This window comes from Rasamsonia emersonii (assembly GCF_000968595.1).
Source record: "Rasamsonia emersonii CBS 393.64 chromosome Unknown ctg1118621760426, whole genome shotgun sequence".
Classification (NCBI taxonomy): Eukaryota; Fungi; Ascomycota; class Eurotiomycetes; order Eurotiales; family Trichocomaceae; genus Rasamsonia; species Rasamsonia emersonii.
The window spans coordinates 1-19890 of record NW_013563008.1 but is presented as its reverse complement, the minus strand read 5'-3'; the positions used below and the strand labels follow the sequence as shown (position 1 = coordinate 19890).

The window sequence follows — 19890 nt, the reverse complement described above, 5'->3', positions numbered from 1 at the left end:
TCGTCTGACAGCGTTCATACTTCAGTCGAATGTGGAGGCAAACAGTATTTCTGTTGCTTATGAAGAATATGTGCTCTTTAGCCCTTTTTCTATTGTTTTCCCTATTCTGTGTTTTTTGTCGTCTGGATTCATGTTCTAGAAGGTCCACGTGAGGCTTCCTCCACCGATCTGTGCTGAGATAGGATATGATAGTATTGGCTGGCGCGTACCGTCGACATGGGATGGGTGCGACGCTGCTTTGAGAGGTGCCTTTGCCAGCTGCTTGGCAAGTCTTGGGTTATCTACCGTGGAGATGGCAGGGTAGCATGGCAGGATAAGGACTGCTGTAGGGTTGTAACGAGACGATTATGATGAGTCCTCAGTTCTGGAATTATTTTAATTTATTATTAATGAGCGAGAATAAGAATTGACACTTGATGCTTGGCTCCATCTTGACGCTTTGATTACGGGGACAGCTGGCGCCATCCGGGAGGGGTCGATGTGCCGCGGTTGGCCACGACGCGCTGGGCGATGCGTTCCTGAGGCTTGCTGCGTTTCAGCGTCCTGATCGGCGCCCTTGCAGAGGCCAATCTGCCTTTTGTGAGTTTTGCCTCCCCCGGCAGCTTGGGCCAACTTAAGTGACTGGTCCAGCCGTCCGTCTCCACCGCTGCGTTGCGAGCAATCCTACCCAAGGCGCTGTCTCCATCGGACGTAGATCGATCAGCTGCTGCGTCACCGTCTGTACGCAGTCGCTGGCGTGGCCAGCGCCGCCTGTCTGGCTGCTGGTCCCGTTTCAAGTTGATCGTCATTTCTTGTTTCTCTCCCAGATGACTGGCCTGGCGTAGCTTTATCCACATCCACTTCACCGTCCCCACTGCTCCATCATGCGTTGTCGTCGATACTACGGTTAATCAGTCTTCTCCCCAGCCCTTCCTTCACTTGCCCTCCTGGCCCTTCTTCCCCTTCTCTTCTCTCTTTTCTACCGTCCTCTGGCAGGTGACACTTTCTTTTTGCTTTATACGACACCAGCGGTCTTTTTTCGCCCCAATTCATTCTCTTCTTCTTTTCTTGGCCCTTCTGGCCTGATTATCATTCTCTATTTGCTTGCCGGTTTCTCTAAGTGGCTGGGCCCCCTTTACATTCCTTTCGTTGCCCTAACGAACCAATCTCGAGTCAAGCTCAGTTGATTCGCCAGGGCTATCACGTACGTCCTTTGCAGATAAACAAAAGAAGAAGACAGTCCCCTGGTTTGGGTCTTCGTTGAATGTCACCACGCTGAGCTTTTTTTTTTTTTTGCTTTTTGTCGCCGTGGTTGTTGCGCTTGCAGCCAGTCCTTCCACTATCTACTAGATCATCATCTCCTGCAGGGCTATCTGTCTCATATTGCAAGCAACCCAATCGCGTCGACCTTTCTTTGGCCGTGCTTGTTCGTGGCTTTTCCTTCATTTTCAAAGAGCTGGTCTCGTCCTGGCTGATCCTTTTCCCCTTCTTTTCGAATCCTGCAGCAAGCACAGTCTGGCACCATGAGTGCCTGCTATCTCTTGATCCCTCTTGCCGCTCTGGCAGTCGCTGCCCCGACAGGGAAAGCTGGTAGCGGTGCTAGTGGTGGTAGCAATGGCAGTGGTGGATCTCCAAAGAGTGCTGCTGGAGGGCAGGGGGGAGGTAGCAGTGATCAAGAAGCGTTCTACGACCGACTCCAACTCGACTACGCTCATCTCACCCTGGCGGTGATGGCCGCTGCGGCCGCTCTTTTCTTCCTGTGGCAGACGTCGATTCGCATCTCCGCCCACCTCAGACGCCTCACCAGTCTCAACAATGATACGCAGCGGTACTTTGCTCGAGGGGATTACCGGATGGCCTGGCTGAAGGAGCATATCATCTACGCCCCTCTGTTCCGCACTCGACACAACCGCGAATTCCAGCTGTCCCGTGCCGTCAGCATGGGCACCCTTCCGAGTCGTTTTCAGACAATCTGTCTCGCGGCCCTGGTGGCCCTCAATGTCACCCTCTGCGTCATTGAAACTCCCTTCGGTCAGTCCGAAAGTACCGTAGCCGGCATCATCAGGAATCGAACCGGCACCATGGCTACCGTCAACTTGATTCCGCTCGTCCTCCTGGCCGGTCGAAACAATCCCCTGATTCCTCTCCTGGGGTTGTCTTTCGATACCTTGAATTTCTTTCATCGTTGGCTCGCGCGCATTGTCGTCCTCGAGGCCATCGCCCATACCTTGTCCTGGATGATCCCCAAAGTTCAGCTCCGTAAGTTCTTATCATCCCCACGATTCGTATCGGTATGGAAACGCTAATATGACTCGACTTCTTGCGATAGAGGGCGGCTGGCCTACGATTGTGACTGAATTCCATGAAAGTTTTATGATCATTACCGGTTTGGTGGTACGTATCGTTGCGAGAAGGAACTTGAACCTTGCTCTCTAATTGCGATTAGGCTGTCTGTGGCTTTGTTGCTCTGGCCCTCCACTCTTTCTCTGCCTTGAGACATGCATTCTACGAAACGTTTCTCCACCTCCACATCGCGTTTGTGTTGACGGCTTTCATCGCTCTCTGGTACCACTTGCGTGAGAGACCACATCAAAACTTCCTGCTTGGTGCTCTGATCTTGTGGGGCCTCGAGGTAAGTGATCCCTTGGAACAAACGAGACGCAGCGTCACTCTGACCGTCATCAAGCGATTCACACGTTTCGTCATCATTATTGTCCGAAATCTGGGCAAGGGACGGACTACGGCCACAGTTGAAGCCCTGCCCGGCGATGCTATGCGGATCACCTTGAAGATGGCACGGCCGTGGCGGTTCAAGCCAGGTCAGCACCTGTACTTGTATATTCCATCAGTCGGACTGTGGACTTCGCATCCGTTCAGTGTGGCATGGAGTCAGCCGGAAGAACTGGTCACCGACGAAAAGGGCCTGGTGATGTCTCAGCAAGATCTGGCGCCTCTGCAGAAGGACACCATCTCCCTTCTTGTCCGCCGCCGGACCGGATTTACTGACAAGCTTTACAAACGCGCCGAGAAAGGCGTTGGCGGACGGATCTTGCTGACCGCGTTCGCCGAAGGACCGTATGGAGGCATTCACAATCTTGATTCCTACGGAACCCTTCTCTTGTTCGCGGCGGGTGTGGGCATCACGCATCATGTGCCGTTTGTACGCCATCTCGTTGCCGGATTCGCCGATGGCACCGTGGCCGCTCGTCGAGTCACCCTCGTGTGGATCATCCAGTCGCCGGAGCACCTTGAGTGGATTCGCCCCTGGATGACGACCATCCTTGGTATGGAGCGTCGACGCGAGGTTCTGCGCATCTTGCTCTTCATCACGCGGCCGCGGAACACCAAGGAGATCCACAGCCCGAGCGCCACGGTGCAGATGTTCCCCGGTCGGCCCAACACCGACACGTTGATCGACATGGAGATCGAGCACCAGATCGGCGCTATGGGAGTCATGGTCTGTGGCACCGGCAGCCTTGGCGACGATGTGCGCCGGGCATGTCGCAAGCGGCAGGCGATCAGCAACATCGATTTTATCGAAGAGAGCTTCTCCTGGTAGACCTGCAGCTGCTGTCTGCTTGAAGACAGACGGCGAGGAAGTGTTGATAATTAGATGTCAAGCTGGTCGCATGCTCCCAACTCCCTCCTTGGTATGATTCAAGCAATGTTCTTCTTTCTCAGGCTTTGTAATTCGACCTCATTGACCAGGTACTTTTCATTTTGTGGTTTTTTCCGGCTCGGGCACTGCACTTACATTGAAAGGGATGTTTTCTTCTATTACTATTTGTGGGACATGGAGTATATGTACATAGGTAGCCTTTCACTTTCGACGACCAGGGAGGGTAGACGTAGAAAGAAATGAAGAGAAGAAATTCTCGAACCAGCAATGACGATCTACAGTATTTCTTAGTGAAATTTTTTTTTAGCTCCTGTAACTCTGAATGAATGAATGAATGAATGAATGAATCAATCAATCAATCATGAAAGCCCGAAGCTGCTCGCCAACAGAGCCGACTCCTGACCCGTAGTCAGAGGTACCTACCTACCTAGTTAATGACGTTACTTACCTGCTAGGCCTATTCAAATTAGTAGGTAGTAGGTAATTAATAATCAATCCTCCCAATTCTAAAAGCAGCAACACAATCCCTAGCTAATGAGATCCACTTCCAGGCAGGCACCACTTCTCCCATTCGCGGAGGTTCTTGTGGGAGAACTGTGCGATTTGTCATTATTCACCTGATATTGATAGCGCTGTTATCGTAAGGGCGGCGAGGGGTTTGATTGCCTTGCCTATCCAGGATAATAATAGTCTGGCTTGAGGAGGGGTTGGAACCCCACACTTGCCCGCTATCGGCAGGTTTCAGTTCACTGGAAGCTAAAGGCTAGGATGATGTATGCTGTACGTATGTATGTACACATGTGTGTACATACATAGGTACATACATACCTAGGTACGTTCAAGTTGGTACACAGCGGTCAGTTTGAAAGGTTCATTGTACTGTATTTACTGGATGGATGGATAGATATGCCTCGTAACTAATTGGGTCCTCCCCACCCCTTACTGTGATAACATGAGCTCTGGTGGATTTGTCAGCTACGGAGACACGGAGACATTTTTCCCCTTCGGATGGATAGCAGAGCTTCAGTCAAGTGCCTATCGGATATACGTATATGTATTACATGCCCCGCATATAAAATGCACCTTCGTAATTGCGCATTGTTGAGCCGCTCTCTTCGTTCTTCGACAACAGCACCTCTTCTCTCCTCTCCTTGTCATAAGTCTCGAGCATACAGTACATTCACCACCATGAGTGGCCCCAAGACCCCTGATATTACCCTCTACACTGCCCAGACTCCCAATGGGATCAAGATCTCCATTGCGCTGGAGGAATTAGGGTGAGCTTGTTCTTCGAATCGAAGCGGCGGCTGTGTACCAAGCTATTATTGGGGTCGGGAGCTGACAATTTCCCGTTGGATTCAGGCTTCCGTATAAAGTTCACAAGATTGATATCAGCAAGGGCGTTCAGAAGGAGCCGTACGTATTTGGCCTAACCAGTTAGCCACATGGGAGGGAAATGGACTAGCTAACAATGGACCGCTACCCAGATGGTTCCTTGAAATCAACCCCAACGGACGCATCCCCGCGATTACGGACACGTTCGCAGACGGCCAGCAGATCCGCATCTTCGAGTCGGGAAGCATCCTGCAATACCTGGTCGACCAGTACGACAAGGACTACAAGATCTCGTACCCGCCCGGCACGCGCGAGTACTACGAGATGATCAACTGGCTGTTCTTCCAGAACGCGGGCGTGGGCCCCATGCAGGGCCAGGCGAACCACTTCAACCGCTACGCGCCCGAGCGCATCGAGTACGGCGTCAATCGCTACGTCAACGAGACGAGACGCCTCTACGGCGTCCTGGACAAGCACCTCGCCAACTCCAAGTCCGGGTACCTGGTCGGCGACCACGTCTCCATCGCGGACATCGCGCACTGGGGGTGGGTGACGGCCGCTGGCTGGGCGGGCGTCAACCTCGACGAGTTCCCCCATCTCAAGGCGTGGGAGGAGCGCATGCTGAGCCGGCCGGCTGTCGAGAAGGGTCGGCATGTGCCGGACCGCCACACCATCCGGGATATCCTCAAGAACGAGGAAGAGGCTAAGAAGCACGCTGCTGAGGGCGCGGCTTGGATTCAGAAGGGGATGGCAGAAGACGCGAAGAAATAAGACTCATGAAGCTCTGTTGATTCATTGATTCTGTCTGGAGCTATGCAAGTGAATAGGAACAGTACAGTACAATACATGTAGCATTAATTCACGCTGGAGATGATTTTAGAACCAACCTTATTGCGCATCCTATTCATTCTGAGAGAAAAAAATGATCTTGATTCGCATAATGCACTATGAATAATAGCATCGCATTTGCTAGATTCAATATTCGCAGACAAGTGATGTCTGTGATGCCCGAAGGCCTACCCAATCCGGCATAGCGCCCTTGACCTGCCCGACGGGTGAAGGGTCGGCCCACGTGATTGCCTCAAAAGCTTGCCACTTTGCTCCTTGAACTTCCACCCTTGCGATAAGGTCTCTTCTACTGACTCGTTTCTCACTTTCTTACTTCCCGTCTTCTCGCAACTAACCTCCTGCAAAGTCGCCCAGCTGGGGAAGATTCGCATACCATGGCTTGGCGCAACCAGGGAGTCACCGGCTCCAACAATGTCCCTCTGGGCAAGAGGCGATTCGGGGCCGACGATGAGGCTGCGAGCAACGCTTCCACGCCGACGCTCGCTCCCTCGGACGACAAGGAAGCCGCGCGAGGCCGGAGCCCTGTTCGAGGTATGTACAATAACTCATTCTTGCGATTTGTGTATACCTGATTTTGACTAACATCCTCTGCAGCAGATCCACCCCCCGACGGCGTGAAGAAGCGCAAGAAGCGCAACCGCTGGGGAGATGCGCAGGAGAACAAGGCGGCCGGTCTCATGGGCCTTCCTACCATGATCATGGCAAACTTCACCAGTGAGCAGCTCGAGGCTTACACCCTGCATCTTCGGATTGAGGAGATCAGCCAGAAGCTTCGTATCAACGATGTTGTCCCGGCCGATGGTGACAGGTTGGTCCCTCCATTCTTTCCCCTCCTTGTCCCGAAATTATTTTTTGGGGTATGGTTATGCTAACTCCTGCAGGTCGCCGTCACCCCCTCCGCAGTACGACAACTTCGGAAGACGTGTAAACACTAGGGAATACCGTTACCGCAAGCGCCTGGAAGATGAGCGCCACAAGCTCGTCGAGAAAGCCATGAAGATCATTCCTAACTACCACCCGCCTGCTGACTACAGGCGCCCTACTAAGACCCAGGAGAAGGTCTATGTTCCAGTGAATGACTATCCAGAGATTAACTTCAGTATGATCACTAACCCTCTAACCATCCTCTTTGAGTCGTTGCTTTTTATTATTCTCCCTTGTCTGTCCTTGCTCGATTCGAGCTGGAGAAACATCGGAATGACGATGATGTTTCCGCTCGTTTCTCGCTAACCCATTACCTCCTTGGCTCTTCTGCATTGCCCTGCTTTTGAGAATTGACACGTACTAACACTTAGCTCTTTCTTTGCTTCTTGCTAAAAGTTGGCTTACTGATCGGACCTCGTGGCAATACCCTCAAGAAAATGGAGGCCGAGTCCGGAGCCAAAATTGCAATCCGAGGCAAAGGCTCTGTTAAGGAAGGAAAAGGCCGATCTGACGCCGCTCACACTAGCAACCAGGAAGAAGATCTCCACTGTTTGATCATGGCAGATACAGAGGAAAAAGTCCAGAAGGCGAAGAAGCTGGTCCTTAACGTCATCGAAACCGTGCGCTTTCTCCCCCCCCGGTTCTCTTGCCTCCTTCATGGTCTAACAAAAAACTGTGTCTTAGGCTGCTTCAATCCCTGAGGGCCAGAACGAACTGAAGCGGAATCAGCTCCGTGAGCTTGCCGCCCTTAATGGTACCCTGCGCGATGATGAGAACCAGGCTTGCCAGAACTGTGAGTCTGACCTTTCTCCGTTTACAAATGCGAGCTCTTTTCTAACCCTTTGACAGGCGGTCAAATCGGACATCGCAAGTACGACTGTCCCGAGCAGCGTAATTTCACGGCCAATATTATTTGCCGGGTCTGTGGGAATGCTGGGCATATGGCTCGCGACTGTCCCGACAGACAGCGAGGTACCGATTGGCGCAACAACGGATACGGTGGTCGCGGAGGTCAACGGGCAATCGGTGGTGGAGATGCGGTGGACCGTGAAATGGAGGTATGTTCATCTCGCCTTATCTATCTTAGGAAAGAACCTTACTCTGACCTCTTCTTTAGCAACTCATGCAAGAGCTGTCTGGTGGCGCCCCCGGTAATGGCGAAGCTCCTCGTCGGATCGAAGGAGGATCTGGCGGTCAGGACCAGGATAGCGACGTCAAACCGTGGCAGCGACCCCAGCCGCCCGCGTCGGACGTGGCTCCCTGGCAGCAGCGCGGTCGGGACCGACCTCGGGACGACTATGGCTCCCGGGATCAATCTACACCTCCGTGGGCTCAAAACCGTGGTGGCGACTACGGTTACGGAGGTGGCTATGGGGCAGCAGGAACTGCTCCCTGGCATCAACAGGCTCCTCCACCCCCTCCCCCACCTCCTGGCGGCCACCCTGGCTATGGCTACGGAGGGTATCCGGGCTTCCCGCCGCCTCCGCCTCCTCCGAATATGCCAGGTGCGCCTCCTCCAGGTCTGGGTGCTGCTCCAGCTCCTCCGCCGGGTCTGGGTTCTATGTACTACGGTGCTGCTGGAACCCCTCCACCTCCGCCACCTGGCGAAGGACCACCGCCTCCTGTAAGTGCATCTGGATCTCTTGGTTTGCAGGAACAATGCTAACGTTACGCAGCCTCCAAGCGACCAGCCTCCGCCACCTCCTCCTCCCGCGTGATTTATTCGCCTGTGCCCCCGGTTGCTTATGGACCTGAACATTCGTTTACTCAGGGGCCTAATGTAGCTGTATATGGAGGCTTGATACTTTTTTTTTCTTCCTTTTCTTGGTTGCAAGGCAACCATTGCCGTTCCGAGGAAAGGGGAGAAAAGAAAAGCATTTTGCATGGATACTCCCAAATGGTGCTGCTGTTCCAGTTCATTGCTTGTGTAATTAGCTCTTTGAGAATTGCTCTCAATAGCAAATCGACGTGACCGTACGGATGATATTGCCTGGTTGTTCACCGTCTGTAGTCCTACTTCCTTAGCGACCGATCTGCAGCCACGATTACAATGTGTTCTCCGTAGTCGACTCCGTAGATTATTCCCCGCGTTTTGGGTGCGAAAAGCGCCAATGACAGGGATGATCGCCCGGACGGCAAAACGTCCGGAAGGCTGAAAGCTTGGCATTGGCCACCCTCTCTTTTTTGCCGGTGCTGATCTCGCGAAACTGATTGATACGGAGTAATTCAGTGTCGTTGCGTCATTTCTCTGTTTCTCGTCTTTCTCCAGCTTATTACAGCTCTTTAAAAACAAAAATATTGGCTGCTGTCCGAACACAATGCGTTCTCGAACACGGCCTTCGCATGTTTTTTTTCGTCATTGATTGATTGATCTTGCTTGTTTGTTTTTCCGTGCCTGTCACACCAACCAACGCTCGTTTGGCCCAGACAGCCCAGCAAAGCGAAAGCCAGCCATGGCGCACCTGGGCGCATCGCACAAGGCCTCTTCCCACGCGGACTTTGCGCTCAATCCCGTCTCCAGCTTTCACTCTGCCACGTCGTCTGGTCCCTCTGGAGGACCAGCGGGCCCGTCCCGGAAGCGTTGGCAAGCTCCGCGGTTCTCGTCTCTGAGGGCCTCGCGGTCCAATAATAATCATCAGCAGCAGCATCAGCAGCATCATAATCATAATAACAGTAACAGCAACAATAATCATAACAATGGCTTGCATCGCAACGAGCAACATCATCAGCAGGAGCAGCAGGAGCAGCTTTCGCCAGAGCAGAGCTGCACCAGCAATGCCACCGCAACGACGGCCAGAAGATGGTGGAGGGTGCGGCTCTTCCGCGGCATGATCAACGACATCAAGCGGCGAGCGCCCTTCTACTGGAGCGATTGGCGGGATGCCTGGGATTATCGTGTCGTTCCGGCGACGGTGTATATGTATTTTGCAAAGTATGCCTCGATCTGACTTCTTATACGCTGCTCTTTTTTTTTGCTGGTGTGAGGACTGGCTTACTGACTGGCTCTCTGCAGCATCCTTCCTGCTCTGGCTTTCTCTTTGGACATGTTCGAAAAGACAAACCACAGCTATGGCGTCAATGAAGTCCTGCTCGCCTCCGTCTTGGGCGCTGTAGTGTTTTCCTTTTTCGCTGCTCAGCCGCTGGTCATTGTCGGAGTGACTGGTGAGTTTCTTCGACTAGACACTTGAGAGGAATGAAAAGATACTAACTACGCCTAGGTCCCATTACGGTTTTCAACTATACCGTCTACGATATCATGGCGCCGAGAGGCACTAATTATCTTGCATTTATGTTTTGGATTGGACTGTAAGAAAGACAGCACTCTCCGTCCTATCTGGCCACTGCTGACTGCTTGAAGTTGGTCCCTGATTTTCCACTGGCTGCTTGCCATTACCAACGCCTGCAACGGCCTCACCTATGTAACCCGATTTTCCTGCGACATTTTCGGGTTCTACGTCGCCTTCATCTACCTCCAAAAGGGAATCCAGGTCCTGACCAGACAATGGGGCATGGCGGGGGACACCTCGGCCTATCTGAGCGTCATGGTAGCCCTTCTCGTCTTGATGAGCGGTTATGTATGCGGCATGATCGGCGAAAGCACGCTGTTCCAGCGATACGTGCGGAAATTCATCGAGGACTACGGCACGCCGTTGACAATCGTCTTCTTCACCGGCTTCGTCCATTACGGCCACATGAAGGACGTCCATGTCGAGACGCTTCCGACCTCGAAGGCGTTCTTTCCAACTGCTGATCGAGGCTGGCTTGTGGATTTGTGGAATATCAGTGTTGGCGAGGTGTTTCTTGCGATCCCGTTTGCCATTCTGCTGACGATTCTTTTCTATTTTGACCACAATGGTGAGTAATTATATTTCGTCAACCCTTTTTTTTAGGTCTTAGGTATCTTTCTAACAGAAACTAGTCTCCTCCTTGATCGCTCAAGGCACGGAATTTCCTCTTCGGAAACCTGCTGGCTTCCATTGGGATTTCTTCCTCCTGGGCCTGACGACCGGCGTTGCTGGGCTTCTGGGGATCCCTTTCCCGAATGGTCTGATCCCGCAAGCTCCATTCCATACCGCTGCCTTGTGCGTTACCCGCCAGGTCGCGGACGAGGACGAGACGAATAAGGGCAAGACGATCCGCGTCACGGACCACGTTGTCGAACAACGCGTGAGCAACCTGGCCCAGGGGCTGCTTACTCTGGGGACGATGAGTGGTCCGCTATTGATCGTGCTCCACCTCATCCCCCAGGGCGTCTTGGCCGGGCTATTCTTCATCATGGGAGTCCAAGCACTCCAGGGGAATGGCATTACGCAGAAACTTGTCTTTCTGGCACAAGACAAGCATCTGACTCCGCCATCCCATCCGTTGAAGAGGCTGAAACGCCGCAGTGCCGTCTGGGCCTTTGTCATCCTCGAACTCGTTGGCTTTGGGGGCACCTTTGCTATCACCCAGACCATCGCAGCCATCGGCTTTCCTGTGATCATTCTGCTCCTTATCCCTGTGCGTTCCTTCCTGTTACCGTACTGGTTCACGCCCGAGGAGCTATCGACGCTGGACGCGCCAACAGCAAGCCCTTTTACCATGGAAAGTGTGGGCGGCACCTACGGCGTTGAAGAAGAGCCCTCATATGCGGAACCATCAGCCGGACAGAACGAGAGAAGGGACGATAGAAGAGGCGGGATTCTGGAAAGCGAGTCTCCATCTTCAGGGCCAAGGGATCGATCGCCCACGTCGTCGGAATCCGTCGTCGAGGACGAGCTCGAACGAGGAGAGCTTTACGAGCTGCAACCGAGGCCATCCATGAGGAGGAGGAGCACGGTCAGCAAGTAGGTTTGAACCTGTCTGTCACTCGTCTGTCACTCGTGAACTCGTAAAATATGACTGAGCCGGCTCTGTCGCTGACCGCTTGTTGAACAGGTACTCGAATGATAGAGTTCACTAGGAAGGTAAAGATAGATGTGACTATGTACGTACACTCTGGGACGAAGGCTCTCCATCCACGCCGGATGCGTGTGGTACACGTACCATGTACCCTTGTATATTAATTAATGTCGTCTCCAAAAGAAAAAAGAAAGTCCTCAGACCCGTCATTATATTATAATGATATACAGGCGTACACACATAATAGAATACAGCACTGGTTGCGAGCAGAGAAGGTACTGTTCTTTTTTTTTCCTCCTCTATATCCTCGAAGCGATCCTAGAGTACGAAAAGCATCATTAAATTGAGTATATACTGTAGGCAAGCTGAGAGGAAATGCCAGCTCCTAATCGACGATCTGAAAAAGGTTGTATCAGCTTAGCTCTAACAGAGAGTGGTGACATGATAATAAGTCGGTTGGGACCTGTCTAGACGGGAGGGTCTGGCAACACCGTGTCTAATTCGACCTATTATTATTTGTCGGCAGTACAGTCAGTCATTTACAGAGTTCAATTTTATACACATTAGTGCTCTTCCTAGAATGTACATTGCTTGATATTGCTGCAAATGACCAGTTTCCAATTCTGTACAAAACTAGGGTAAGTGCACGTGACGCGAGGCTTCCATCCTCACCGCTCACCGCCTTTGGAGATGATTCTTTTCTGCCGAAAGGATTTCATGGCCCCAGAGATAACCTTTTGTTGATAATAATTTTGCTAGACAAGGCATCATGGCGCCCTCGAAAATCTCCAGGAAAGATTTCGAGAAGGAGTCCCTCGCATCCTCACCAGCATCGCCATCACCATCTTCCGACTCCGACTCCGACGACATCGTCGCCGACAGCAACGACATCGAAGCTGAGATCCAGCGGGCCACCAAACGACGACGAGTATCAGTCTCGTCTGACGATTCCGACGTCGCTGCGGCCGCTCCAGCACCCCTGCCGCCGCTCCCGACTCTGTCGCGAATCAAGAAGAAGCAGCCGCAGAATGCGAACGAAGAGAAGAAGCAGCACGAAGAAGAAGAGCCCGTGACGAGCAAAGACGCCCTCGAGATCGGTCTCCGGGTGACCGACTCGACCTTTGCGTCGCTCAATGTCGCGCCCTGGCTTGTCAACGCGCTGTCGACCATGGCCATCCGGAGACCGACCGCCATTCAGCGCGCTTGTATTCCGGAGATTCTGAAGGGTAGGGATTGCATCGGTGGCAGTCGCACCGGTTCCGGAAAGACGGTCGCGTTTGCGGTGCCCATTCTGCAGAAGTGGGCGGAGGATCCGTTTGGGATCTTTGCTGTCGTTTTGACGCCTACGAGGTGTGTATTACAACAAAGAAAGAGAGAGAAAGAGAGACATTGCAGTGCTTGCAGCGCTAACTCCTGGTAGAGAGCTTGCTCTTCAGATATTCGAACAGTTCAAAGCAATCTCCGCCCCGCAAAATCTCAAACCGATCCTGATCACCGGCGGCACCGACATGCGACCTCAGGCAATCGCCCTCTCCGAAAGGCCCCATGTGGTCATTGCAACTCCTGGTCGTTTGGCGGACCACATCCAGACTTCGGGCCAGGACACGATCTGCGGCCTGAAGCGAGTGCGCATGGTCGTGTTGGATGAGGCCGACAGACTGCTGTCTAGTGGTCCCGGGAGCATGCTCCCTGACGTTGAGACGTGCCTGTCGGCGCTTCCGCCGTCCAGCGAACGTCAAACTCTCCTCTTCACGGCGACTGTCACTCCCGAAGTGAGAGCGCTGAAATCCATGCCTCGATCGCCGAACAAGCCTCCCATCTTCGTTACGGAGATCGGCACCGAGGACAACGCAACGATTCCGCCGACCCTCAAGCAGACCTATGTGCAAGTTCCCATGACCCATCGCGAAGCCTTCCTTCACGTGCTGCTGTCCACCGAAGGCAATGCGAACAAACCGGCCATCATATTCTGCAACCGGACCAAGACCGCCGACCTCCTCGAGCGGATGCTGCGGCGTCTGTCGCACAGAGTGACCTCTCTGCACAGTCTCCTGCCGCAGTCGGAGCGGACAGCCAACCTCTCTCGTTTCCGGGCCAGCGCGGCTCGGCTACTGGTCGCCACGGACGTTGCGTCTCGTGGTCTGGATATCCCGAGCGTCAGCTTGGTCATCAACTTCGACGTGCCGCGCAACCCGGACGACTACGTCCATCGGGTCGGTCGTACGGCCCGTGCGGGACGCGAAGGTGAAGCCATCACTCTTGTCGGGCAGCGAGATGTGCAGCTCGTGCTGGCGATCGAGAAGAGGGTTGGCAGACAGATGGTCAAATGGGAAGAGGAGGGCGTCAACATCGAGGGAAGGATTGTCAGAGGCGGTATACTGAAGGAGGTGGGCGAAGCCAAGCGCGAAGCGGCGGGGGAGATTGAAGAGGGGAGAGACGTGCTTGGTCGGAAGAAAAACAAGCTGAAAAAGGTGCGCTAGCGGAAAGAATATATGTCTTTCAGCTATGAAGCAGCCTGCAAGACTGGACAGCATCCAGCGCGTCAAGTATGGGCGCTACGCCTTTCTACACATCATCCCTCTGCTGGGCTATAAGTCTGCAGAGGTATTGATATCAGCAGCTGATCACTCGAGCCAGTCGACAACGGCTCATCCTTTACTTTTTTTTTTTACCATGGTATCGTATCCTTCACTGACCGCAGTGGAGGAGACCCTGGCCGAAGAGATTGAAGAGTGCTCCTCAGTCAGCGAAGGGTCCCTCCCACTGGGCAAAGAAGACCTCTATCGCTAACGCCGATAAGATGACCTTGCGCTCCACACGTGACGTGACGTGACGTGACGGGATCTGACATGCCATGACATGCCATGACCTGCCTGCATATGTGTATGTATGTTACAGTATGTATATGGGCCTGAGGCCACCACCACCACCACCACAAGCACAGTATCACGAATTTTGTATATAGTAAACAGTAATTTTGACTTGTCAATGTTTTTTTTCTTCTTTTTCTTCTTTTTCAATTTAAAGAGGGTTTACAGATTGTCTTTATCCATCCATCTATCCGTTTCTAATACTAATTAATAGCTATTTCTTTTTCTTTGTGGAGAACCCAACCCAACGTGGTGTATGTACTGTACTGCATGAATGGATCTATATCTATCTATGGGTTTAGATTTTAGTGAGAGAGAGAGAGAGAGGAAACAAGGTTAAATAAATAAATGTCAATTCAATTCAATTATCCGCCCCCTTCCTGGGTATCTATCTATGCAATTAATTCCTTTCTTTCTTTCTCTTTCTTTCTCACTTTCTGAGCATGTCTGATCTCCATCTGTGGGTGCTGTGTACTGAGTACTGAGTATTGTACAGAGAAAGAAAGAAAAGAAAGAGAGAAGGAAGAGGTATCTAATGCTGTGTGATGATGATGAGCCTGCTAGCTATGATATGATATTCCATGCCATGCCATGCCATGCCGTACCATCTCATCTCGTCTCGTCTCCCCGTTCTCTCGTGTCATTCCCATGTTTCGATTATTCGATTTATCCGATTATCCACCCATCAATAAATACTATCTCTGGCACGGCTGCGATAACGCGTAGAATAGTGATTGATCGTTCATCACATCTCATCCGGTCCACGTGTCGAGGTTGTCGTACTCAGTCGTAGTCTCCATCAACTTCATCAACCCGTTGACGGCCTGTTCTTTATCCATGCGGTCTGCTATCGCTATCATTCTGTCGACTATGTTCACTCGATTGCTCCCGGCAGGGCGATTGATAGCAGCAGTCGCAGCAGCCTCGGCTGCGGCAGCAGCAGCACCATCAGCAGGATCGCATCTGCGGTCACTGTCGCTGTCACTGTCACTGCTGCTGCTACTGCTACTGTTGCTGGTCGCTCGCACATGACAGGTGGTCGCAGGGTTGTTGGATTGCGCAGGCTCTCTAGCGGTCTGTGGTCTCATCTCCGGACTGCGACGCACAATTGCTCTAGGAGTTGGCATGTCGTCCTCTTCTCGAGGCTGAGTTCCAGTCGACGCGGGTGAAGACGAGGTTATCCTAGCTGCGACGCGCTCCGAACGTGGAGAGGCAACCAACTTGCGCGGTTCGGACGCGGGCACAGTCGGCACAGGGCCTGCGACACTTGCAGGGCGAATTATGCTTCCGGACGAGACAAGACTGGATCTCGAGCTAGCCATAGCCTCGAATTCGGAGAGGGCACGGTCAAGTGAGTGTGAGTTTTCTTCTTCCACGCGACGCATCGCCTTCTGGATTTTCCGCTTGGCAAGAGCTGCTTTCTGTCAAAGCCAGTCTTGTCAGTTATCATGGTAAAACAGATACTGTATCCTGTTGAACACACCTCCTGAATAAACCGTCTACGCGCTTCGGGCTCGGTGGGAACTCGGCTTGCAGGAACCGCGTCCACGCGTTCAGGGCTTTGACTCCGCCTGTCTTGCGAAGACTCCTTATTCTGACGCGGCGGTGCATCCATTTTCGGCGTCTGTGGTTCTATGGCATCCGGGTGAGGATCCTGGATGGTTGCAGACGTGTTAGTTGACCACGCGTCTCGAGTGCCCCACGGCTGAGGACAACAGCGTACCTGAGTCTGAGATGGTGCCGCCTGTCGAGTAGTGTCCTCGAATATCTGAAATTTGCCTTCCCGCTGCGGGGAAGACGTGATCAAAGCCTTTCGAGGATCCGAGTTGTCTGCGTTCTCGTCGACCTGGTCTATTGTCCGTTTCTGGCCGGCGTGGCACGGAGGAGGAGAGAGAGTTCGAGGCTTGGGGGATTCTCGTAAAGGCTTCAAAGGAATCACAGTGGACTTGGGCTTCTCCAAGTCCACTGTTTGTTTCTTTGCTGGCGACCAAGACGCGTTAGGTGTCTTGTCGCCGAGCACGCGTCGGCCATCTTTCACTGGACTTGTTGCCACCACCGTGGACTGCATCTTTGTTTAATCCGGAAGATTCCGTGACAAAATGTGAACGGGCAGGCGGGCCTGTGTTTCTGCGTGGAGGGTATATAGGAGTGAAGGTAGGAAGAAAAGGTAAGAGGAGGGCAGGCTGGTGAATCGTGGTCCCGCAGTCAGTATAGTAAACGGCACCACAATGCCTGCTCCTCCAATTGTTGTGAGCTATATGTGAATTCCAGCAGATGGAAAAATCATCACCGGGTTCTAGGAGGACAACCAGAGTCAAATTAATGAGCAATGGCAAGACAGAGATTCTCAATGGCAGTCGCGTGGGTTGGCTATTGTGAACTTATATGAAAGACCTCCGCGATGGCACCGAGTGGACCTCCGACGGGCAGGAGCTCGGACCAGCGCTCCCATCCACGTCTCGAACGTGTGTAGCGTGTCCGTGTCACTTTATTATTACCCACCGCCCTCACGCGTTCATTGCCTAGTGGACGCCCTGCACTTCAGATTAGGCTGATTGAGGACCATGGATCCTTGGAGCTGGTATCTATTTCTGTTGTCAACTCAACCAACCCCTTTGTCCAGTACGAAAATCTACCTCGAACTGCGGGCTGTTTCATTGTGCAGAGCCTCAATACTCTGCATTCGACACTGCTCTCGAACATGGACATGAGATGGACATACCTCAAGCCATCGATGTACAGGTGCTGACGACAAGGCAGAAAGTGATACCAACTACAGTGACTAACGGACAAGTCCCGGCTCTGGCAATCCTATATCGTGGTTACGAATGGGCATGAAGAGGGAGACCTGCAAATCAATATTCAGAGCAGTGATATGTACTCACCATGTGGCTACTGTCCTACATAGCTGATGACCTTGCTACTAATGAAGATACAGAGTCAAAAAACGGTTTGATCTGGATACTGCTCGAAAGTGCAGCCACTGCATATCTCACATCTCGCGTCCAAACGTGCTACACGGCGTGTGCTGAGGGCGATACAAGTGCTGATGGGTCGATGGAAGTAGTGCCATCGTGTCATTATCTTATCCTTCGACCGAGGCATATCATGGATCGCAGTTCAAGAAACAAAGGAGGCAAAAAAAAAGAAAAGGGGGAAAAAAGAGAGAGTGAGAGAGAACAACAAAAAAGGAGAGGGAAATACAGCTCTGACCAACTTATATTGTGGAAAATTGGTGAGTCTTGTTAATTAGACGCAGGTGAGATGCCTTAGGTACCTAATCTCCCTAGAGCATCCCACGGCTCCAACGATAAGGCATAGCGTAAACTGGCAGCCATCAACGGCCATTCCCTGTCACGGTCTTGCAGGGTTCTCAATCAAAATGCGGTTTGGTATGCTCAGACTCCTCCCATGGCTCTTTGTCTGCTGCTCTAGTGCCGTGGGAAATGCGGGGAATAGCGTCCGACAACGCAGCGGGCGGTGAGGCTGGGCGGGCGAGTCGCGCATTCCTGTTGGCCGAGGCCGTCGCATGACCTCACTGCCTCCGCTCCCGCGGCTGCCGTTGGCCTGCGTTCCCAGGCACGCTGCTTAGCATCCATGCTTCTCCACTATTAATGCCTGTCCCAGGCAGCCCCCTGTCTCTCTTTCTTAACCCGCTCGAGCTGGGGCCTCGAGAAGTATTGTTTAGCCATCTTTTATTCTTCAATCCCGGCCATCGCTGTTTTTCCTGGTGAAAACGTCCCGCGATGCGGTGGTCTCTCGCCGCGCTGGCAGCTCCTCTGCTGCACTCGACCCTCTCCGCTGCCTCCAGTCTGACTCCCCCGGTTCTCCCGTTGATCGTGAGGAATCCGTACCTCAGCACCTGGCTGGGCAATGCTCGTGAAGTTCCATGGTCCAAATGGCCCATCTTCTATACCGGTGAAGAGCTGGGTTTCTCCTTGCTGGCCCAAGTGCCCAGCACCGGCACGGTATACCCATTGCTGGGGAGGCCACAGGATTCCTTGGAGAAGGACGGTAACGCTGGGTACGGCAGTCCTGAACTTCGACACTGAGACTTCTGCTGACAAGCAGAATAAGCTACAAGATCTCCTATCCCGTCTATCAGGGTGCCAACTATGACGCCTCGACCACCAACTTGACGTATGTGATCCCTGGGTCCGATGCCGCCGAACCCTTGGAGATCGTCGTGTCCTTCCTCTCGCCGATTACGCCCACCTCCACCCTGCGGCAGTCCATTCCGGCCTCCTACCTGACTGTGTCCGTCACTGGGACCGTGGACGTAAACGTCTACATCGACCTGAACGGGCAGTGGGTGAGCGGTGATCGCGGAAGTCCGATTTTCTGGAGCCTGGACAATGTCGTTCTGGAAGATGAAAACCGCGCTCTGAAGAAATGGCAGGTCACCCGCCAGACGGAACTGCTGCTGTCTGAGATCGCAGACCGGGCCGAATGGGGTACTCTGCACTTCATTGGGCCTGAGGTAGGTTTCGCCGAGATGTTACAATTTCCCGCAACCTCTAGGGGTACGAGCTGACTTGGCATTGCTAGGATGCTCGACACGAGGCTGGAACTTCGGCGCTGCTGCGCCAGCGCTTCGCCAGGACCGGAACCCTCCAGAATCATGTCGACCGCAAGTTCCGCGCCATCATGGACTCAGAACCAGTCTTCGCCTTTTCGAAGCATTTCGCCCTGAGCGGCAATTGGACCGCCAACACTGAGAGCGTCCTCTTCACCATCGCTCACATTCAGGATCCAGTCACCCAGTTTGCCTCCGCACGAGGACTGACCCTAATGCGACCTCTCTGGAAGTCGTGGTTCCGCACTGAGAATGAGCTGCTCACGTTCCACTATGCGGACTTTGCCAACGCCAATGCCCTGGCCTCCAACTACTCGCAGCAATTGGCCATCGATGCGTACGAATCGGGGGCCGATGACTACGTGGATATCGTTGCTCTTTCGGCCCGCCAGGTGCTAGGCGCTACTAGCTTCTCCGGAACCGCCGAAAATCCCATCCTCTTTTTGAAGGAGATCTCCTCCAATGGGAACTTCCAGACCATCGATGTCATCTTCCCGGCGTTCCCCTTCTTCATGTACACAAGCCCTCGCTGGCTGGCCTATCTCCTGGAACCCCTGATTGAGCACATGTTGAGTGGACAGTATCCCAACACGTACGCCATGCATGACCTCGGCACGCACTTCCCGAACGCGACGGGCCATCCGGACGGGAATGATGAGTACATGCCTGTGGAGGAGTGTGGAAATATCCTGATCATGGGCCTTGCTCTGGTGAATTCTCTCCGCTACTCTGACAGCCAGCAGTCTATCTCCCTTTGGGCTGCCGAGGGCCAGCCCGGCCCGACGCCAGAGGCGGATGGGCCCCTCTTCCCTCTGGACGATCTTCAGGTCGTTGCCGGCATCGATAAACAGGACGGT

General features: G+C 53.1%; 8 protein-coding genes across 8 annotated transcripts; 6 read left to right on the top strand and 2 right to left on the bottom strand.

The window, feature by feature from the left end:
* Positions 1-443: 443 nt before the first annotated feature.
* T310_6582 (uncharacterized protein) lies at positions 444-4552 on the bottom strand (the record flags this gene model as incomplete). Its single annotated transcript, XM_013470594.1, has 10 exons — positions 444-880; positions 1188-1566; positions 1770-2212; positions 2404-2806; positions 2987-3540; positions 3734-3873; positions 4047-4055; positions 4216-4361; positions 4411-4426; positions 4542-4552. 10 exons carry the CDS (start codon positions 4550-4552, stop codon positions 444-446), a joined length of 2538 nt encoding a protein of 845 aa, XP_013326048.1.
* Positions 4553-4786: 234 nt separating this feature from the next.
* Positions 4787-5704, top strand: T310_6581 (Glutathione transferase; the record flags this gene model as incomplete). Its single annotated transcript, XM_013470593.1, has 3 exons — positions 4787-4875; positions 4961-5014; positions 5086-5704. The coding sequence occupies 3 exons, from the start codon at positions 4787-4789 to the stop codon at positions 5702-5704; spliced, it is 762 nt and encodes a 253-aa protein (XP_013326047.1).
* A 452-nt stretch (positions 5705-6156) lies between these two features.
* Positions 6157-8424, top strand: T310_6580 (Zinc knuckle transcription factor/splicing factor MSL5/ZFM1; the record flags this gene model as incomplete). The annotated part of the gene is made up of 8 exons (XM_013470592.1): positions 6157-6313; positions 6377-6590; positions 6664-6881; positions 7103-7326; positions 7391-7499; positions 7556-7764; positions 7824-8330; positions 8383-8424. 8 exons carry the CDS (start codon positions 6157-6159, stop codon positions 8422-8424), a joined length of 1680 nt encoding a protein of 559 aa, XP_013326046.1.
* Positions 8425-9159: 735 nt separating this feature from the next.
* Positions 9160-11536, top strand: T310_6579 (Anion exchange family protein; the record flags this gene model as incomplete). The annotated part of the gene is made up of 5 exons (XM_013470591.1): positions 9160-9638; positions 9720-9868; positions 9925-10012; positions 10065-10561; positions 10626-11536. 5 exons carry the CDS (start codon positions 9160-9162, stop codon positions 11534-11536), a joined length of 2124 nt encoding a protein of 707 aa, XP_013326045.1.
* An 820-nt stretch (positions 11537-12356) lies between these two features.
* Positions 12357-14377, top strand: T310_6578 (RNA helicase; the record flags this gene model as incomplete). Its single annotated transcript, XM_013470590.1, has 3 exons — positions 12357-12813; positions 12956-14058; positions 14126-14377. 3 exons carry the CDS (start codon positions 12357-12359, stop codon positions 14375-14377), a joined length of 1812 nt encoding a protein of 603 aa, XP_013326044.1.
* An 832-nt stretch (positions 14378-15209) lies between these two features.
* On the bottom strand, positions 15210-16525 carry T310_6577 (uncharacterized protein; the record flags this gene model as incomplete). Its single annotated transcript, XM_013470589.1, has 3 exons — positions 15210-15878; positions 15941-16111; positions 16181-16525. The coding sequence occupies 3 exons, from the start codon at positions 16523-16525 to the stop codon at positions 15210-15212; spliced, it is 1185 nt and encodes a 394-aa protein (XP_013326043.1).
* A 333-nt stretch (positions 16526-16858) lies between these two features.
* Positions 16859-17295, top strand: T310_6576 (uncharacterized protein; the record flags this gene model as incomplete). The annotated part of the gene is made up of 2 exons (XM_013470588.1): positions 16859-16922; positions 17081-17295. The coding sequence occupies 2 exons, from the start codon at positions 16859-16861 to the stop codon at positions 17293-17295; spliced, it is 279 nt and encodes a 92-aa protein (XP_013326042.1).
* A 908-nt stretch (positions 17296-18203) lies between these two features.
* On the top strand, positions 18204-19890 carry T310_6575 (Glutaminase; the record flags this gene model as incomplete). The annotated part of the gene is made up of 3 exons (XM_013470587.1): positions 18204-18481; positions 18535-18937; positions 19006-19890. Coding segments are annotated over 3 exons (1566 nt in total), but the record flags the coding sequence as incomplete, so codon positions are not given.